The following is a 22,853-nucleotide window of genomic DNA, read 5'->3' as shown; positions in this document are numbered from 1 at the left end:
ACAAAAGAAAAATAAGCTATTCGATGGGGTCCATCTTAAATTTTATACAATGTTCAAAGAATTACTAGATATCCTCTCCACTTTGTCTTTGCTTAAGGAAGCAGTGAATTTTACACTGTACAATTCCATATTAAAAGTTAAATCTGTGCTGCCAGAATTCAGAAGATTCTGCCCGTAGCTGATTAATGGACTTATCAAGTGCTTTTGATAGTCAATCGGGACAACCTATGGGCAATGTTGGGAAACATGGGAGTAGAAGAAGCTTTGGTTATCCTTCTACGCAGGTTACATACAAATACAACGGTTAGGGTAAGATATGGTAGTAAGAGGGAGAAAACACAGCAAATTGCTTCAACCGAGGGGGTCCTTCAGGGCTGTATTCTAGCCCCTTTTTTATTTCTCATATATGCAAATGGGCTAGAGACACTTTTATTAGAGAGGAAGTTCAATTATCCGAGGAGTGGCAAAAATGTTGTTTTTATTAGAGCGGAAGTTCAATTTTCCGAGGAGTGGCAAAAATGTTGTTTGTTCCTTAACTCTCATATGCTGATGATACCGTCCTACTGGCAAGGACTGCTCTGAGTCTTCAGAAATCTCTCGATGCTTTTATGGATTTTAAGACATCACTTGATTTAAAAGTTAACTTTAAGAAATCGTACATAATGGTATGTGGTCCAAAGTCTACAAAATCAAAACTTTTATGAAGCAGGGAAATGAGATTTTTTTTAAAGTCAAACGTTTTTCGTATTTTGCTAACCTGTTTAATAGGTCCGATTTGCTGCCAAATTGGGACAGAAACCTGTAAAGGAATTATTAGCTCTTTATAAAGCAAAATGCCTATCCATCACCATGGGGCAAGAGTTTGGGGTATAGCAGGAGCTTCAAGCTGCAGATAATAATTTTATTAGAAGACTATTGATGGTACCGAAAAGTGCACCTACAAACTTCTTCCACTCCAAATTAGGCCTGGAATATATAGAGGACCTTTTTGGCCTTGCCCCTCTGTTATTATGGGTAAAGACTTGGCTATCTGAAGATCTAGCCTCCTCGAGAGACATTATCAGGGACTGTCTGGCCGTCTCTGCTGTTGATAAGATTCCCTGGTTTCATTATTTGAAATGTACACTGCTCGAGATTGGCTTACGGGACTTTAATGAAAACCACCAGAACATGACTTCAAAAGCCAAAAACAGCGTTAAAATGGCCTGTTCTATCAGGGCTAACAATCGTCACCGGCAGTCGCAGGAACATTTTGGAATGCGGTGTCCTATCAGGGTTAGTCATATGGCAAATCATTTACAATTTTTTAGTACTAACTCACAATATTGATTTTACCTTACAAGGTTGCAGTTAGGCACAGTGCACTTTTTGGCAGCATTTCCACGTCAAGGAGGTTGGTCAGACTAACTCATGCCATGTCCCATTCACAATTTGTCCAACCAAAGCACTTTGCACTTTACATTATTTTGTGCATTTTACAATACAACAAAAGCAAGATTTTTACTGCCACTATTGAGAAAGCAACGTCCCTGCACATATAAAGAAGGAATGAGATATTTGTATTCATTGGCTTCTATTGACATCTGCACTGCAGCTGTGAATTTTATTTGGGGGGCTCTTGTCATTAGAAAGAGATATGAGCAAAATTGTTAGGGCAATGATGATCTAATCCACTGTTGCACAATGTTTGAACGAGGTCTACAACTAGGTTTTTATTGCTGTGTACATGAATTGCCTGAATGGTGGGTTTAAATCATTGTTACGATGACCCTAACTGCCAGAAGATTTTCCCAAAACATTGTTGTGATGATTGGAATAGATGGGAGATATTCAACCGACTCAAGATTCATATTGCATTTGTACTGCATAAGACCGAAGGAGCATAATTTTATTTTAACCATCCCATGGAGTTGTTGAGCTGTCCTCACTAAAAAATAATATAGAAAGTCTGGGTGATATAGCGGACGCCTTAGGAGCTCCTTTTCAAGGTTTCTCTTGTTGAGGTTTTTGTCTCGCTGGTTCTGATCTTAGTTTCTGGGGCAGCATATTGTAAATTGATGTATAATGACTGGAGTTTTCTTTTTAATATTTTATACTGTCATTGGGATGCTTTTTATATCTATGAATATTTAGGTATTTAATATGCTTTTGCACTGTGGACTTTTATGGTTCATTGAACCAAAATAAAGTTAATATGACTGACTGACTTGTGCAGGCTTTTTATGCACTGGATGAAGCTGAAAGGCATTAATACTGAGAAGGATTTTGAGTTCCTATTCACTGTACTTGAACGGATGAACGTTGGGCCTATGCTGGTGGATGCAAATGTTTACTATACTGTATTCCTATTGAGTCTGTCCAACTTTATTCAGTTTCTGCCAGGAGGGCCACCAATGTTTTTGACGCGCCTAAAGGTTGCCTTGGGATCCTGGAACACGGGACACAGATTACCGGCAGGAGTGTTCTGCAGCCAGGAGGGGGCTCCTACTACCCGCCCCAGCAGAACCCATGGCAGTGAGCGCCCCCAATGTTTTTGTCCGGCATAAAGGCTACCTTGGGATCCCGCGGCACAGAGGGGCCAAGAGAGGGCCGTCTGCGCCCGTCCAAGGCCGAACTAGGCTGGGCCTACCCTCTAAGCTCTTCACTGCACCAAACGAGGAGCACTTTGACATGCTGAAGTATAGTCAGCCAACCTCACTTAGGACAGACAACGAGCAGGAGGTATTTCTTTTGTCTTCTCCTTTGAATATGAAGATTGTCAGGGAGGTCACACTACAACTCAAGGAGTTTGAATTGGAAATAGAACTTGCTTGGCTCGCCACAGGTCATGGGCAGAAAGAAAGTGGGGTACAGTGGTCCTGCACACACCCCTCCAGTTAAAACCATGTCCATAGATCACATGCTGGAAAAAGCTGTTAGTGTCATTAGTAATGAAATTGCCTTGACAGAGTAGAGGCTTTCTTTAAATCTCGGTGGAGACGCTGGGATGGTAGCTGGTTTTCTATCTCCATCCCCACTGGTTACGACCCTACCTCCTCCCATAAGTGGTGCTGACTCCACAAGTGTTTTTGAATCTAATGTTGATTTTAGGGTCATTTCACCTTCTGCCTCTGCCACTTCTAACTTAAAGAGCAACAAGGATGTTCAAACTGAGCCGACAAGGAAATCCAAACTTGGCAAATGACGTAAGCAAATGGATAGCTCTGTCCCTTCTCTGCCTCATGCTCTGCAAGAGGGTGAATCTGTAGCAGCCCACTGCTCCTCAGTCCCTTTTTTTCCACTGAACAAGTAGAACTGGCTCACTAACCCAATGCACAAACTATTAACAAGCCATCTAGAGTCTTTCTTCGGGAGGCTGTGTGATATGTTCAGATTCTAACTGTCCCCTATGATTTTGCTCGATTTAATTGAAGACAAATTGACTTCTCCCATATCTGATGTAGGACATTTGTTCTCCCACAAAGGCACCCATAATGATGGTTATTTTTGGCCTAGCTGTATGATGGCAGAAAGTGGTGAACTTTTTGTAGACAGCAGTTTATTAACACGTGTCATCTGTCCCTCCCAGTAGCTCAGCCCCTACAGATCGGTCACGTCAAGCGCATATATTGAGCAGAAAGAGAGTAATTCCTCCACATACTTCTGCGCCAGTGGATATTCAATCTCTGAAGGGTACTGGGGAAAATGTTCAAACATCGCAGTCTTATTTCTTACTACCAATCATTAGTCTTTCCCCTGCTGCTTGCCTGTATGTGACTATGCTGAAGGGAGTACTTTCCTTAAGAAAAGACCAGCATGAATCCTATGATGAACTTTTTAACAGAGCCTTAGATTAGTTAGCCCGTCATAAAGGCATGTCTTTTCTTCATGCAAGAGACATCCTATTTGTTTGGAGATGTGCATGTATAGGGCCTAATCCGCCAGATACCCAGGCAGACTGTATTCTGGTAAATTTTAGATTTCGATGGCTGGTACATCAATTGTTATTCAATACTAGATGTTGTTTCATGCCTAGCAGCTCTATCACTTTGGTCCCTTTAGGGTATTTTTATAAGCCTCCTCCCCTTCAGAGGCAGGCATCTAAAAAAATTCTTCAGGTCAGAGGCAGGGTGCCCAGGATACTCATTATCTCCCTTCTCAAAGGGGGTTTGAGATATTGTGTTCTGCCCTTTCTATTGTGACAGAAAGAGCTAGAACCCCAGCAACTGCTGTTACAGTAGGTTCCCTTGAATTGAATTGAATTGAATACACACTTATATAGCGCATGGCTACCCAAGGGCATCTCAGCGCTTATTGTGACACCTTGAAAACAAAGAACTGAATCACGGAAAGAGAAAAGTTTTAAGCTGCTTCCTAAATTTAAGGTAGCTAGGTTCCAGACGTAGATAGTCTGGGAGCTGGTTCCAGAGCTTGGCAGCGTTGTATGAAAACCGCCGACCTCCAGTTCGTGACCGCTTGATCCTAGGACCTGCGAGTAGTCGTTTGTTATTGGATCTCAGAGTCCTATTAGGGTGATATAATTGCACCATTGACTGGTACAGCGGAGGGCCCTTCCCGGAAATAGATTTATGAACAAGGCACATAGCCTTAAACCTGGTTCTATCCTGGATAGGGAGCCAATGCAGCAAGCTATGGGCAGGTCTGGCTGAGCTTCGTTTGGGAATATTCATAGGCAGGCGGGCTGCACAGTTCAGGACAATCTGCAGTATCTTAGTAGTTCCTTGTGGAGCACCCAAATAGACTGCATTTGCATAGTACAGCCGAGACAATATAAGTGCCTGGACTAATATACGTCTAGCATCCAAAGGAAGGAATGGGAGGATCTTCCTTAACATCCTAAGGAGTCCAGAGCAATTAGCTGCAACTTTGCGAGCTTATATTTTAAAATCCAAATTGAAGTCAAACCAGACTCCCAAACTCTTGATTTGTTTCTTAGGTGCTGCAGGGTGGCCTAGGTTAGGCCACAAAGAGTCTATGTTCATAGGGGCAGAGTGGCCTAAAAGCATAAGTTCTGTTTTTGCTCCATTCAATTTTAGCAATGACATGTCCATCCACTCAGAGACCTTCTCAAGGCATGATGTTAGACCAGGCACAGATTTATCTTGCTGACTTAGGGAAAACACCACCTGAGTATCGTCGGCATAGGTGACAATATGGATCCCCCAAGGAAGCACCACATCTGCAAGAGATCTCGTGTAGGTGTTTAACATGGTAGGACTTAAAGAGGATCCTTGGGGGACTCCACACTGCAAAGGGATTTGCTCTGAAGAAGCATCCTCCTCATAGACAGCGAAGATCTGTCTTCAAGAAAGGAATGCAACCATTTTAAGGCGATTCCTGCCACCCCCACCTCCCTGAGTCTTTGGACCATAAGTTGGTGATTAACAGTATCAAACGCTGCGCTCAGATCTACCAAAATAAGAGCAGCGCAGCCTCCATTGTATAACATTTTTCTAGACTCTTCTATCACAGCAAGAAGAGTGGTCTCCGTACCCTGTTGGCATCTGAAACCTGTCTGAGTGGGATGAAGGCAGTTGTTTTTCTCCAGAAAACCCGTCGTCTAGTTCCAACAATTTTTGCAATATACCAACAGCCAATAGATTTGATGTGCTTTCTGACTTGAATTGACTTGAGGGAAACATGGATCTTGTATTATAGAATAGAATAGAATGGAATAGAATAGAATAGAATAGAATAGAAGGATTTTCATATAGCGCATGGCTTCCCGGGAGCATCCCAGCACTATTGGACACTAGAGTAGGGCCTACCTTCCACGGAAAGAGCCAGGTTTTAAGTTGTTTCCAGAATGCTAGGTGGTTGGGTTGTCTACGCAGATGCAGCGGCAGGCCATTCCACAGTTTGGAGGCATTGTACGAAAAACGCCGGCCTCCACTTCTGGCCTTCCTGATCCTTGGTACCACTGCAAAGTACATCTCATCCGAGCGAAGGCTTCTATTGGCCTTGTAAGGGCAAATCATGGATTTATTAATAGGAGGCCCATTTCCTCCTAGAGACTTATGGGTAACACACAGGGCCTTAAAATTAATTCTTTCCTGCACCGGTAACCAAGGGAGCATGTGTAATGCCTGCTTTGCTGAACATCGGTTCTGGGTTCCCATGAGCAGTCTTGCAGCTGGATTTTGTACAATCTGCAGTTTAGTGATGACAGGGTTAGGGGCGCCCAAATAAAGGGCATTACCATAATCTATCCTAGAAAGGATGAGCTCCTGGACCAGCGTTTTTTTGGCGTGGACCGGTAGTAGTGTCAGCATTTTGCGGATCATTTTTAACATGCCATAACATTGAGCAGCGGTCTTTCTGGCTTGGACTTTAAATGAGAGGTCTTGGTCCAACCAGACACCCAGACTTTTTATCTCAGTTTTTGGGATGGGTACCGGTCCCATACAAGCTGGCCACATAGTATTAGATTTGAAATGTAACTGGTTACCCAGTAGCATCAGCTCTGTTTTGTCACCGTTAAGTTTTAAGTGGGACATGCTCATCCATTTAGTGACTTCCTCAAGACAGTTGTGGAGATCGGAGGGCGTGTGGTCGGCCTGGGACATTATACACGCACTTGAATATTGGAATTACTGTTTTTACAAGGCAATAAAATGAAGATGTAGGAACAAAAGAGTTGAAATGGATTAATTTCTGGTTGACGATGATTTAGTCATCTTTCATTGCGGTGGTTGCACCCTGGGACTGGTACAGAAGTGTGGCATGAGCTTTCTACATTTGAAATTCCCAAGCACTTTTGGAGCGCTTTCCAGGATAGCACCCTAAAAGAAAAAATGGATGAACTTGTTAAATTTTGAACATAAGGTGTGCGGGTTCCAGAATCGTTTTCATGGTATACTTATTCGTCCCATAGGATACCCAGCACCCAAGCATACGAATCATTGACACTGGCAAAAATAACATTGGTCAAAAGCGTTTTTTAAGAAAAAGGAACAATTGGTTTATTTTATAGTCATTATTTAAAGCTTCAGTATACAAGTCGTTTATGCACAGTTTTTTATGTTAATCGTTTAAAATAATGTATGGATTTGATTATGTTTGATTTATGTTTGAGCAGCGAATTATGGATATTTCTTTCATTTTCATGGTTGCACGTAGGGAGTATCACGTGGTTAATTAGGGGCGGTATGGTTAGTTTAAAGTGGCTGGGGAGATTTGATTACGTCCTAACACTAATGATTTACAAAGTGGTCACTCCGCACGATGGGGTTGGAACATTGAAGGTATGATTTGAGGTTATGTTTTTGTATGTACATAAATGCGAGTATGATTTAAACAAAACGAAGATCTACAAGGTGGACAAAAAGCATGATTATAGGGGTTATTTGATTTTAATAACAACAGCTGATAAATTTGGGTAGTTTGAAAGCACTTGTGACACATTGTCTTTTCTTATATTTGTAGTTACCCCTGAATAAGGGCAACAGCCCGAAATGCATTGGGTTACATAAAAAACTTCACACCAATCATGAAACCAGTGATTTTAACATGCAGTATTAAAGGCCAGGAGGCATTATACACGCACTTGAATATTGCAATTACTGTTTTTACAAGGCAATAAAATGAAGATGGAGGAACAAAAGAGTTGAAATGGATTAATTTCTGGTTGACGATGATTTAGTTATCTTTCATTGCGGTGGTTGCACCCTGGGACTGGTACAGAAGTATTGTACCAGCTTTCTACATTCGGCCTGGGACAATGCCACCACCAAATGAGTGTCATCGGCATATGTGACTATATGAATCCCAAAGGGGTCAACAATCTCAGCCAATGGATGCATATAGACATTAAAAAGGGTTAGTCTCAAAGATGAGCCCTGTGAGACTCCACACCTAAGGGGGACGGGTTTAGACAGGATGTCACCTGCAAATACCTGGAAACATTTGTCCTCCAGAAAGGATTGGAGGCACGATAACGCCTTGTCGGACACTCCTATATTCCTGAGACGGTGAGCCAGGGTATGGTGAGTCACCGTATTGAAGGCCGCACTTAGGTCGAGGAGTATTATGGCTTCTTTAGCTCCCGAGTCAAGAATTTTCCTCGCTTCCTCCACCACCACCAATAAGGCATACTCAGTGCCTTGGCGAGGGCGGAAGCCCGTTTGTGAGGGGTGGAGCAGGTTGTTGGATTCCAGAAACGTGGAAAGAGTATGGTTGACATGTTTCTCTGCAATTTTGCCCATTACCGGGAGGAGCGAGATAGGACGATAATTGCCCAGATCTGCAGGGTCCAGGCTGGGATTTTTTAGCAGAGCTTTTACCATTGCCCTCTTCCATTCAGGGGCAACTATCCCTGATGAGAGGGAAGAATTGATCAAGCTGGTCATAATGGGGGCCACTGTAGATGCTGCCAACTTTAAGATATTAGGTGGTGCAGGGCCCAATGGTGACCCCGATTTGACCGTAGTTAAGGTGGCTAAGAATGACTCCTGAGTCAGCGAAATGAAGGTCTCCAGATGGTATATAATTCCATTCTGGCCAGCGGCGGTCGGCTCAGGTGTATCATTGTATATTTGTGGGAGGAGCTTAAGAATATTATGAACTTTATTGGCAAAAAATTCTGCATGTTTGTTAAAGTGGTCTCCCGAACGGTCGGGTGCCACTGGGGGATCAGGGACATTGAGAAGTTTTTTTGCAATCAGAAAGGTCTCTCTGGAGGAATTGGCTGCTCTTGAAATCTTTTCCTCATAATAAGTGGCTTGGGCTCGTGTTATTTCAGCCTTATAGTTCCCAATACAGGTACCTTAGCCTTTTATGGAAGGGCGAAATGATTTAAGGACATTTTCCTTTTTTTTGGTTGATTTCAATGTTAGGTAACAGAATCTCCACGTGATTATCATCCATGAGCTTATTGATTGATCACCCATTTTTGTGGGGCCTTCATTTATGCTAGCTACAAAGAACCTTAAGGTAACATCCTAAATCTTTCTTGAATTCCTTATTAATTGCAGTAAATAGAAATGTATGTACGTTTTGATAAAAAGTTCTCTTAGTAAAACTACAATGTTGGTGTAGCATGTAGTCTAAGCACAGATAAATAGGGATGAGAATAATTGTGGTTTAACGACTATGTCAATGACAAAATTATATATAACCACAATGTAAGAGAGGATATCCTCCTACAACAGCTCAGTTTTAAATATTAGTACTACTAGCTGTATGACTCCATCAATGTGGAAAAAGAATTCTCTTAATCTATTCTATTTATCAACAAGCACTATGTATCTACATAGTGAGGTATGAAAGAGTGTATGTTTGGTTTGTATAGGAGTGTTCCTTTAGCTTGGGCAGAATCGCGATCAATGAAGCATATCAAATAATGTCTTAGATGTACAACATAGGTAGTCACTTATACAAGTTTTGTTGCACATGTCTTTCAGATTCTCTAATTGTGTAATTGGGATCAGCAAATAATCCTGAGGAAGGTGTTGGCCGTCACCTGTGGCCTACCGAAACGCGTCGATGCTCATTTAAAGGGGAATCGGATAAAATCTATGACATCAAGGGTTGTGTGAAATACATAACGTAATCAAATGTTTCTAAGGTCACAACTAATCAGTCTATGATTAAGCGATTCTCCCTTTTGGAAGTAGGAATAATCATCCTGACCTTCTTCCTTTTCTTTTCCCAATTTTCTTGTTTTTATTAATTTGTGTATTGTACACTGACAGTGAGTATCACTGCAGTGCATTATATGTCATTGAATCACATGTGCATTTTTATCGATTTTTATCTTTTTGTGTATTTTGAGAAATTGTTAAAAAATTGTTTTTTAATATATGTGTATAACTGCTCATTTTTGGTGAGATTTATGTGACTAATTTTAATAAACCATTGATTTAGTAGCTTGTTTGTTTGCTTCGTTGATGCCGGTTCATACCCCGTTATTTTTTAAGTAAAGTGTTGAGTGTTGTATGATTGTTGGCACATATAGAGAACCAAGGGAGGTCCCTCTTTTTTGACTACGGTCTCGCAGATCAGAACCAGCACTTGTCAATGGCTTAAAAAAAGCACTACTTTTCTACAGAAGATCCAAAATGCAGAGGTCAAAATTCTTTTTGCGCTAAAGGAAACTTGACCATGTCTCAACATACCTTAGACAACTCCACTGGCTCCCAGTCAACAAAATTTGCTTGTATCATCCTCCGTAATGTTTTTAATTGTAAACACCAACATTTCTAACAGATAAACTGAAAAAACTCAGATCCTCTTTAGCGAAGAGGAATTCTGAATTCAAGGAAAGCTGAAGTACATATGATGGCAGTACCCGGGTATGCAGGTTGGACCACAAATAAACTTGGCCATCAAACTGAATGTACTATTGGGATATGTCAAGCTACTCCCTAAGACAACAGGAAGACTGATGGCAATACGTTTCACTGTTACTATTGGCAAACAGAAGACTGCTGGTTTCCTGGATGGAAGGTCCCTCCATAAGATCACATGTTGGCTGTGGGATGCTGCCACAAGCAAAGTGCAGACTGAAATCTTTGCAGATCTATAGGTCCCACAAGCCAGACCATGTGACCTCTATGATCTTACCTGGCCAGTAAACAGGAACAGGAGGAAACTGTCTGAAGTAGACAGACATTATAGAACTGAGTGGTATATAATGGTTTTCTATCAATTATATTATGCATAGCTCATTGAAATATATTTCCTACCAAATAAGATGGTGCACTGCCATAGCTGCACATTTTAACGTAAGCATTGAATGTGTATTATACATAGGGCTTCCGGTTTTATGGTATTTATTTTTTTAACATTTCCGTCTGTATTTATCCATATTTATATTTTGCCCAACTTATTGGTATTTATCCATATTTATTTTGTGTTTTGCGAATATATGGAGTCATAAGATGGTATATTTCCACATTTATTTAACTGATAAATATGCACTCATACTTTCCTACCTGTCGCGTTTTAGCAAATTAAGCAGCCAAATATAGGTAAGCACTACACCTTCAGGTAAATATGAGCATTATAATACAAATATGTTACCATACACCTGCATTTAGGGAAATCTCAACCTATTTTTAACTCCCCGTGCTGTCTATCTGCTCAGCTATTGTCCTAGAAATCACGAAAAACAGCATGGAGAGTCACCCACAAGAAGCACACTTTTCTGAATTTTTCCGCGTTTACAAATAATTACAGACAGGAAACATGACTCTGCAAGGTTTTTGTCGTTTTTATTATGTACAAAAATAACAAATAAACTTGGACCTAAGGCTAAAATCCTACATTATGCTTTCATAAAGGACGCTGATTACTTCCCCTACAAAAAGAATGTCTCCGTATTCTGGAGAAAGGACAGCTGGGATGTAAAAGCAAACATGCTTAATGATATTATAGTCTGTATTTCATCCATAGGCTGAAACATATCCTAGTGCAGACACCAACAACATGATATGCCAATAACTTGATGTCACAATTGTTAACACTCAAGCATCCAATACATCTGGCATGCATCAGGTACTCAACGTTATTCTCCTAAAGGTCCACAGAAGGGCAGCCATAGCAATTGACTTTTGCTGGGCATAGAAGGAGATATTAGTGATATAGCCTTAAAGCCTACGTTTTGCAACAAAAAAAAATATGTCTTGCTTTACAAGGTGCAAGGAGAATCCTTGCAAATAGTCGCAATGTGCTTAATGCGATTTGCAATAGACATTGGCCTTCTGTTGCAGTTTGAAAGAGCATATTTCTGGTACAAAGGAAGCTACTTTGAATATACTTCACGTATGACCCAAAGTATGTTCTAAAAATGCGTTGATAACATATCTAAAAACAATAAAAGTCAAGTATTATCACAAACTACTCTTGTCCATGCCAACACAGTAAAATCTGGTACCGTAATTCTTTATCTTTTTCAAACGACTAATTAAATGATTTTGCAAATATTGGAAACGCTAAAGACAATAAACAACACACTTACTAAATAACTTCTTGGAGGTGAAGAATATTTGGATGTGGACTCAGTCGCCTCAGGGCTTGCACTTCCCGTAAATTATTCACTTGGTCAATACTAACATAAACACAGAGAAAAAAGTGTAATTAATAATTAACAGTTAAAAGCAATATGTGAAGTAATATTCATAGGACCAGCTCTACTGAAATATCACACAGGTAGCGAATGGTCTTTCAATGAGGGGGTGGGGGAATATTTCAATATGTGGGTCTCTCTGACTGGGGTAAACAGTGATTACGAGTAAAAAATGAATTGATAACATGTAATGTGTTATCTATGTTATCTACCTGTTTCAATTTCATTCGCCGTAGTGAAAGTCTTTCAATTAAGGGGGGTTTCCACAGTAGGTAGAGCTCTGCTATTTCAGAATAAATAGTCTCCACCAACCTAGAGTTTGCTGTAAAACGATGTCTCTGCATTCTTGTACTTTTAATCAAACGCTTCAGTTCTTCAGCTGAGCTAAACATTTTTTGTTTACAAAAGTATGTCTCCTTTTTTGTAAAACCACCAAGGGTTTGTTTTAGGTTCACTGTGATTCTTGGAACCACAAGCCTCGCCACCCACTCTTCATTTTGTCAGGATTCACGCTTAAACCACTCTCCTACGTCTAGTACTCCCTGCAATACTGATTTGGAGTAGGAACTCATTTTCGTTCTAACGTTTAACAGACCTATTTCACTGCTTTGTTGTAAGAGTATTTCTACAGCCCCACTTAGCCATTTCTCATTCTTTAATCTACACTCCTTTCGGTTCAAACTTGAACCATTGTGTTTCTTCCATCGTTTACCACATCTGCCGTTCCAGGGCCTTATTTTATTAATCGCTTTCAGCTCACCTCCTGTGTCAACTCTCCTTTGGACTCAAATTCAAAGATGACCCACTCTGCTCTACTATCACTCTCCAAGTACCTTACCAAATAAGGGCCTGACTCTTTCTAAATTATTTATTCCCTTAATCTTCGTAAATATGCAATCAAATAATTTGAACACAAAATTTGAGGAGAATTCCCCGAAATTCTGAAGGTTGGCCAATATTACTTCGCTCAGAATGGAAAACTCAAATCTGACTTAAATCTCTTCATGTACAGCACAGCCCCATGGGTGCATACATTTGACAAGGCTCTGACTTTCTTCTCTATTTAAAAAAATAAAAAAGTATCTTGGAAAGAGAACCGTATCCCCATCTATAAGTTTCAGAGGTTCTTTTCCATCTACGTCTTTAACAATGGCAAGATCATGTTACAACTGAAAGATGACAACCTTGGTATGTTTCTATCAGTCTTTCAATCTCTCTTTTCTTCTTTTGGAGGTCTTCTCATTCTTATGCTCTGTCTACATTAATTCCCCAAGCCCAGAAAGTCCTAGGACTAACCCCACTTGTCTCTCTCCCTCTATCATATCTTTCCGCCACTGATGCATCATTTGTGCATTGGTCACCTTCACATACGTGTCTATGAGCACCTTCATGTGATTGATGAGAATACTCTCTCCTTATTTCCACATACCTCTGCAAACAACTCCCGGTCTTTGGTCTCTCATACAAACAGCCCTGTATCCCCACCTGATCATCCTGGCTTGTCTACACCCCCATCTTTCCCCTACTAGTCCCCAAATCACCACATGGACTCATACTATTCCCCATTTCCTCTCTACTCTCTCCCCACACCATTCTATTTCTCACCTACAAGCCCCCAACTCACCCTTGTACCTTTAAACTACTACTTTTCACTCTACATCCACCCAAACTGATTCACACTGCTTATACCCTAAAACTTTCACTACCACCTCATTCTACTTGCACCCATCTTCGTCTTCCTCCTACTGATTCCCCTAAATACAATTTAATGGTTTCACAAATTCAGCACATTTTGCTAGGCATTCTTCTCCTGAACTAGCCTTTTCTCTTCCAAACAGCCCTAACCCGAACCGCATTTATAGACAGGACCATCGCTACACCCCCCTTCCTAAACACGAATGGCTCAACAAGAAGACCACCCATAACATTGTCACTTGCATACTACAGTCAGACTTAACCTGTAAACCGGAAGGACTGACCGACTATTGCAGGGACTTAAACATTACTCCAATTCCAGTGCTTATGAAAACTCTGACCCAACTAGTGGAAAGAATTGACCTCCTGACTCAAACTGTCAATCCAGTATCATATTTCATCAACAAACCCAACAGTCAGCATTCACCAGTTCAACTTAACTACCTTCTTGTAAAAAACTCTACTTGTCATGGCCGGTTACCAAGAAACAATCATGACCTTGGTCCTTTAGGACGAAGGCCCTGACTCGAAAAAAGGAATTTCAAGAACTTGCTGAAAGTAATGACCAACAGCTGTTGGCTCCGAGCCCTGTACTCAAGCAATCTCAAACCATTCTCCCCATCACCACTATCACTAACCACAGACCACATATTACGCATCCTAAATCCAAAAAGGTGGATCATTTCAATCTTATCCAAGTACCGATTGAACTACTAGCTACCCCATTACGTTTGTTGCACTACTGCTGCTCTACAGTGAAACATCATGTAGAGATCCATAACATTATTATAATGCTCAACATTGGCATATTTGCCCTTACTGAAACCTGTTTCAAAGACAGTTTACAAAATATTTTTCGATCTCCTCTTCCTACCTCACTAAGCTATTATCCGATGTGCTTGTGAAGACAGTCATGGCAGAGGATTAGCAGTTATTTATAAGAATACAATCTGCTGTAGACAACATCATACTGACCAATTCTCCATCTTTAACTATTTATTGCAGGAAATCTCTGCACTAACACCTCATCAGTCAAACTAAATGACAATTACCACCTCCATGATGGAAATAACACATTCCTCAAGGAATATATGCAGTACATTATATCTCAATTCTTTACCTCGGAGGCCAGCATTTTCCTAGAAGACTTTAACCTACACTGGGACATTGCAAATGACAGCTTTCATTATGTTTTTCACTGTTCTTCAAGATAATAATCTATGTTAAAACTGTCTAAAAACCACATGTTCCAAAGGATTGATACTTGGACACATCATTGCTAAATAACCTTTTCTAACAACTAATGGCCTCATCTTAGTCGCTTGTACTGACCAACTCAGGTTCCTCTTTTGATTACCTTTGTCCAACGCAAACATTTTGATCTACCAAAAAAATCTAATTGTCTTGTAACAATAAAATATTAATATCAAAATACTTGCAACAAAGTCCCAGAAGAGACTTTCTGCCATAGGATCCCAAGTCATCAATGTCTACACAGCTAATTATAATGACTGCATGCAAGAACTGAGTGAAGAATGCATTTCTCTGAAAAGCAAGAATAAAAGACTGAAATCCTCAGCCCATTGGTTCTTGAAAAGACTTTACGAGGAAAGAAAAACCTTACGACTACTTGAAAATATGTTTGTATATATTTATGGTTTTATTGTATACATTAAAAATCATTCAGAATAAATCGCAAATTTAGACAGTAAGATTACTAAAAAAAAGTTTCAAGCAATAAATGTATAAGGGCAATACAGCCTAGAATAGACTCAATTGAAGTACCTTTAAAAAATGCAAGTAAAAGTGAAAAGAATGTCAACAATATTTAGCAAACTCAAGCGCTATAAACCTTTCAGCAATGAAATCATAATGCCTCTTTCCTGATTTCAAATATGAACAATATCGTTTATAAGACTTTAACGTTCCACCTCAGTTAATTCTGTTAATCTGATTTATTGGTAGTCTGCAAATGAAAATAAACAGCTCTAAAACATTTTGCAGCATACCCAATTAATCTATCAGATTCACCTTTAAAAAAAGAGCTCAATAGCTTCATATGGTTTTCCACATCCCACTTCAGGAAATTCAAGAAATAGGTCCTTCTTTAATATCATAAAGTATGACAGAGGCTGATTATATGTTCAATTATTTCTTAACTTTATGGCATATGCTACAAGTTCTCCCAAAGTATTCTCAAATTACACCTTGAACCATCAAATTGTAGGACTGAAGTCGATATTCCCATTCTCAAGAATTCACAATTTGCCCTTGCTTGCGGGTTACTGTCACTTATAAGATTTATATACATAATTCGAGTTCCTGTACCATTGAAAAGCTCCATTAAATCTTGATAGCAATATTTTTCAATTTTCATAATTGATTGCATTTTCAAAGTAGGCAGTTGGTAAATTTAAATAATATTGATAAGGTATTTTCTAATGATCTTCAAATCAGTTACCTTCATAATATTTTGTTGTGGATAATAAGTCTCAGTGAATTATCCTCAACCTTGTCACAATTAATCATATAATTAGTAAACTGGATGGTGTCAAAGCATGAAAGAAACACCAATTCAAATTCAAGGCATATTCTACAGTGTGGTGTAGAAGATCTCACATTGAAAATAGTTTAAAGATATTTAATAAAAATGTTATTCAACATTGGAATAATTCTACCAGGAAGAACAAATGAGCCATTTATTGATGTAGGGGTAAGTTTCGCATTTATGGCCTTCAAAGTTTGACATAATGCACGGCCACCAGATGTACCCATGAATGTCTTAACAGTGTTGCTTAAATATGTATATTTTGTAGTTACTTTAGAGATGTGGGTATCCCATAACAATTTATTGTCCAGAATAACACCCAGGGATGGGTACTCAGTAATCTGTTCATTATTGAAAGAGTTAATCACCAACGTAAAAACAAGTTTACATGTATCAATTGGCATTATTTTAGTTCTGGCTAAATTAATTTGGGGACTATCATTCACATAATAATGGTGCAATCTATTAAGTTTTCTCAGACGGCCCAAATATGGCATTGATAAAATAATGAGGTCATCAGCATAAGCTGGGTATATTATCCTTTGTTATCACTTGGAGGTAAAGCCTCCAAATGGTCCAGGCAATGTGGAAGATCAGCCATATATAATGAAAATAACAGAGGAGCCAGGATACATCCCAACTTAAAATCATGTACCGTTTTTATTTTTGCTGTAAAATTGTAGCCTACGGACAATTTTGCGCGAACCGATATGTAGGAATGTAAGTCAATGAGCAAATAAAGTAATGCCAATGAATGTAACTTTGGAAAACTTGATTGGAATAGCCTTCAGTCAAAGCCAGTGGAATAATCAATAAAACAAATAAAGAGATTATTACTCTTGCCTGCAAACACTTTATTTGCTAACATGATCAATGCTTGTATATTATGGATTGTTGGCCGAAAGTCTATTTGAGAGAATTTTAGTAATGTTCTTTCAGAAACCCAAAGTAATTTGGAAAATAATTTACCGTAGGAATCAAGCGAGCCAATTAGACGGTAGCTCTTGTATTCAAGAAACTGTGCCTCTTTTATAAATAGGCTGCAAAGCTGAGCCTTTCCAGGATAAAGGGATTGTCCCCTAGTTGCAAATACTTGTAAACAATAGGCTCATCTTTTCACACCATGTGCTGAGATGAATTTTTAGAGTAACCATTGGAATCCAATTAGGACTTGGGACTCCGGATGATTTGGAAGACTTCGGTAATTCACTGGGAGGAATTTTTAGAACAGCTACTGGAATCCAATTAGGACTAAGAATACTAAAGGGTATTTAGGTGGAAAGACAGGTTTGGCCAAGATACCCCACTGTGAAAGCTCATATTCTCTATCATTTTTCTGACCCAGAATTTATGAATTCACAAAGTCCTGGTCACTTCCTTCTGAATTAGGGAATCTTGTGTAGATTGCACTCCTGTGAGGTTATATAATTTAACAGATTTAAACTCTGGAAAGGTTAATAATACTTACAGTATATTACTACGATACAAAATTTCATAGGGACCTTCCAATGTGAAAATAAGCATCAAATCAAGATGTATGTTTTTAGAATAAGGTCTCTGAAATAATTTTTAAAAAGCATTAGCTTCTGGGTTTAGAATTTAAAATTGGATGAGGGCATAGTGAGGCTCTTAAAATTACCTGGATTATATTAACAAGAAGCGATCCAGAGTTAGGAGTTTTCAGTGTAGGTAAAGATTGCGCCGCTACTTGAAGTTATTTAACTAGTATTAGAAGTGAAGAAACTATGTTGGATTGATTTTTAAAGTGCTTTGCAATGTAAATAGCTTTGTTCTGTGGGTCAACATGTATAAGCAGTTGGGAAGTAGCAGGCTGTAATGAATTAAGACTAGAATCTGGTTCAGGTGAATTACTCTCAAGAGGGTTAGAAAAGTTAGAAAGGGTCAACGACGGAAGGGTACATCATTATTTAAGTTAGATGATTCCTCAATAGGAGGATTTTCACTCTGATCAGTTACATTACAATTACCGATAGGGGGATTTCTTTAATTAGTTTATAAAGTGCCTGAATCGTCTCTGAAGGGATATCTCCATGCTAATGGGAGAGAGGACACTGTACTACCATTTCCTAAAAATATCAAGTTAGCATTATCTTACGCTATCACTGATGTGTTCTAAAAGGCCTGGACCTTATTTTTATGCAGTGTTTTTCTTTAGCTTCCTTACATTTCTTAAGCAATGTTGGCTAATATATAGCTGAAACCCTTCAGAATCATCAGTTATTTGGTGTCAGAACCCCTTTCAGAGGAGCTTGAGGCATGCAGGGGTTGTCGAAGAGGAAAATGTGCAATGTGGCCACTCCGATAATCACAGAACAATTTGACACCATATTATCTGTCAAAGAAAAACAGTTACTTAAATAAATACTATCACTGAGATGAACATCACGAAGATTGAAACAAAACCCTGCAAAGATGGCGGTGAAAATAACAGTGGGAACTACAACAAGACTGTAGTATGTATATATATATATATATATATATATTTTTTTTTTTCACCAATTTCCTCAGAAAGGAAGCACTGCACGCCAAGGAAGTTGTTTGATTTAGGATTTATTTTCCGTGCAAATAGTCACCAGCCTCCACCACCACCAACGCGTTTCAACCACAATCGGTCTTGCTCACGGTGTGTGAGTCCATTTTCAATGTTCATTATTTATAGTTAGACCCATGTTATCCATTAGGAGGAATTATGGGAGATGTAGTTTGATTTCATTATATCATTTTAGGCATGGTTAAATTGTATTCCTTAGTGCATAGGTTGTCATTTTAACAATGAGGGAACTCATTGCATCCGTGCTATTCAGTTCTTCGCATGCAATAATATTTGACACGATTGTGATATGTCCAGTAATTAATAATTAGTGTGTGATGTAACTGAATTCTTCTCTATCACAATCATGAATTGATCAGGTGTGTGCTCAGTGCACAATTCCTTATAATTATTTGCTCAGTGCATGATGTTTAACACGGATGCTTGTTCTTGATGGAATTTTCCTTGATTGTTGATCCCTTATAGATTCAAGTCATGTGGCAGGTTCACAGATGGCTGTATAACTCCTCATCCCCATTGAGACCATGAGGGACCTTTGTTTTAAATCGTATAATCATTTTGGATTCTAGTCTTCGTAGTTTCAGTGTTCTGTTTCCTACCCGCTCATTCTTCGGCACAGTTGTCAAACCAAAGTATCTTATGTTCTGTTTCATGTTTTCCTTGTGAGTTTTGAGATGTTTCGCTATTGCGTAGTTGGTGTCTTCATTCTGTACCGCTCGTAAATGTTCCAGAATTCGCTTTTTCAGTGGGCAGATTGTGCTGCCTATGTACCAAAGTCCACATCCTCAGACAATAACGTACACAACATACGTGGATTCACAATTGATTTTTTCTGTGATGTTAAATGTATTGCCCATGAAATCCACCGTTTGTTTCATGTCATGTTTGCATGCTTTGCATGTGTTGCAGCGGACAAAACCTGTTTGTTTGGTCTCCAGCCAATTTCTTGATTTCTTGATGGTTGACATGTGGCTCTTCACTAGTTTGTCCTTTAGAGAAGGTGCTTTGCGATATGAGATATTGGGTTGGTTGCCAATTTTATGTCCAATATCCGGGTCCTTTTTCAGGATATCCCAGTGTTTTTTAGGATATCTATGATTTGATAGTTTTCTTTGCTGTATGTTAAGATTACTCGAATAGTGGCATCCTCTTCTGTTTGTTCTTTTTGATATTTCAGAGTATGTGCTCGTGGTGTCGCTCTTGCTCTTTCTAGACCCTGTTTTATATCTTTATCACAGTATCCTCTTTGTTGAAATCTAATAGCTGTTTCTGTGAAGGTTTTTTCCATTTCTAGATCATCGGAGCAGTTGCGTCTCATACGCAAAAATTCCCCATAAGGGATGCTTTTTTTCAGTTGAGGGGGATGGAAACTTTTCCCATGTAAGATGCTGTTGGTTGCCGTTGGTTTTCTGTATAGTTTTGTTTTGATTGTTTCACTCTCTATGTATACAGTTACATCTAAGAATTGAATTTCTTTGTTGCTGATATTATGGGTGAACTGTAAACCTATTTCATTGTTGTTTAGGATGGTCATGTAATCTTCAAATTCCTTCTGGCTGCCACTCCAGATAAGGAATAAGTCGTCAATATAACGCAGCCACAATTCTGTTTTGGTGGTGTACGTTTCATTTTCTTCTCTCCAAGCTATTAGTTTTTCCCACCAACCCATGGTGAGGTTGGCGTAGCTTGGAGAAAATGAAACTCCCATAGCAGTACCGCACTGCTGGGAGTATATTTGGCCATCAAATATAAAGATGTTGTTGCGAAGGCAGAGCTCAATCATTTCTAGGAGCATCCTCGTATGTTTGAATTGTTGTATGCTGCGTTGTTTCAAGAAGTATCCAACTGCCTGTAGTCCAATGTTGTGTTCAATGGAAGTATACAGTGATACTACGTTGATTGTGGCTAGATAATAGCCTTCATGCCATCCCAAATTTGACAGAATTCTTAAAAAGTCCCCTGTGTCTTTTATGTATAATGTTAAATCTGTGACTAACGGCGCCAGGAAGAAATCCACGTAGTCTGATACATTTTCGTATAGTGCATTGCAACTTGACATTATTGGTCTTGCTGGGGGATTGATTAGAGTCTTATGTATCTTCGGTAAGAAGTACATCATGGGCATCACTGGGCTTTCATTCTTTAGGAAAAGAGATTCTTCTGGTGTCAGTAAACCCTCATCTTGCCACTTCTTGATATTGCTTTCTAGATTCAGAGTTAGTTCATTTAGTGGATTGTGGGTTAGTTTGACATACTTCCTGTCGTCATCCAGTTGTCTTGTTGCCTCTTTAATGTAGACGATTTTATTTTGAATGACCACGTTGCCCCCCTTGTCCGCAGGTTTGATTATAATCCTGTCGTTGTTCATGAGAGTGTCAATTGCTTTTCTTTCCATCTTATTCAGGTTTTCTTTTCTATGGTTGTTGTTAATTTTGGTCATTGTTTCTAAATCACTCACCACTAGATCGTGGAACGTGTCTATTCTGTTGCCCGGACTCAAGACAGGACAGAATTTTGATTTTGGTTTGAAAGCAGTGGGTCCTCTTACATTGGTGCGAATCTGCAGATTTTCCAGAACTTGAGATTCCGTTGTGTCATCGTTATTAGTCATCAGTTCATGTGAGGTAACTAGAGCAGGTATGTCCTCAATTGTAAGGCCACTGGACTCTGATGTTGTCTTTCTTTTGATTTGAGTTTTTGAGTTCGTGAATTTGCTGAAAAATTTAGCAAGTTTCAACTTTCTGACGAATTTGTAGATGTCAATTCTAGTATCTACGTGATTATAGTGTTGTTCCGGACAGAAACTGAGTCCTTTGTTGAGTACATTCTGTTCATGAGAGTTCAGTTCGTAGTCAGATAAATTAATAATTAGATTCACCTTCTCCTTTTTCAATTTACTCAGCGTATTCATTTCTTTAGACGATTGCGCAGAGGGTAGCTTTTTGTTTGTTCTGCCCCCTCTTCTCGTTTTTCTCCTTCTCTTGAGGATTGATGATAGGCTCTTCCTCTCCCTCGACCTCGTCCTCTTCCTTGGCCCCTTGGATTTTTCTGATCGATGTACATCAACTTCATCTCCTCTAAAAAAGACAGATGTCCTGTTCTTGTTGATCTTTCTTCTTCGCTCAAATCTGACTCAGTTTTGCTGCTTATTGGTGTACTTAGGGTCCCTCTTGCATTCTTACCCATTTGTTCTTTTAATACTTCAAATCTTCGAGCAAATGTTAGAATGGCTCCTGTTTCGTAATCTAGTTCATCTCTTCTGAACTTTCTCTGCTTCCGTTGTTCCACTTCATTCTCATGTCTGTCTAGATTCTTTTCCATTTCTTTTCTTAATTGTTTGCTTTCTTCCTCTTTGTTTAGGCTAGTGATCTGTGATTCAATTTTATTAATATTCTCATGTAATTCCTCTATGTCCTTTTTGGCATATTTAATGACAATGAGTACCATATTTTTGGAGCACTCCATGCTGTTTTTACCCCATTCTTCCAGCATTTCGGGTTTTGTGTCTGGATGATTAGGTAGCGTGAAAATCCTCAATCCTCTGGGTATACGTTCGTATTCAATGTATTTTTCTAACGTGATTACTTCCCAACTTTTAGTAATTTCTTTTTTTAATAGTCTCTCAAGTTGTATGAAGAGTTGTTTAAGATTTTTAACCTGACTGGTGTCTTGGTCACTGGCCATTTCTCTTTGTGTTACTGTTCCTGCTTTCACGAACATGGTTTCTGCTCGTTGCATACGTTTAGCAGCTCTAGCTTCCATGTCTACAAATGATAATGGTATCCGTTGAGACTCACACTTGGTGGTTTACTGGTTTTGTATCACAATCGTGTCAAATATTATTGCATGGGAAGAACTGAATAGCACGGATGCAATGAGTTCCCTCATTGTTAAAATGACAACCTATCCACTAAGGAATACAATTTAACCATGCCTAAAATGATATAATGAAATCAAACTACATCTCCCAT

General features: G+C 39.2%; 1 protein-coding gene across 2 annotated transcripts in view; it reads right to left on the bottom strand.

The window, feature by feature from the left end:
* MOK (MOK protein kinase) overlaps positions 1-22,853 on the bottom strand; it is a 488,814-nt gene that overhangs the window by 280,802 nt on the left and 185,159 nt on the right. For both annotated transcript variants that reach the window (XM_085628022.1, XM_085628023.1), the window contains exon 3: positions 11,960-12,049. In XM_085628022.1, the coding sequence (XP_085484148.1) occupies positions 11,960-12,049 (90 nt within the window). The remainder of the gene's footprint in view (positions 1-11,959; positions 12,050-22,853) is intronic.

This window comes from Triturus cristatus, chromosome 9 (assembly GCF_964204655.1).
Source record: "Triturus cristatus chromosome 9, aTriCri1.1, whole genome shotgun sequence".
Taxonomy (NCBI): Eukaryota; Metazoa; Chordata; class Amphibia; order Caudata; family Salamandridae; genus Triturus; species Triturus cristatus.
This window is presented reverse-complemented; position numbering and strand designations above follow the sequence as displayed.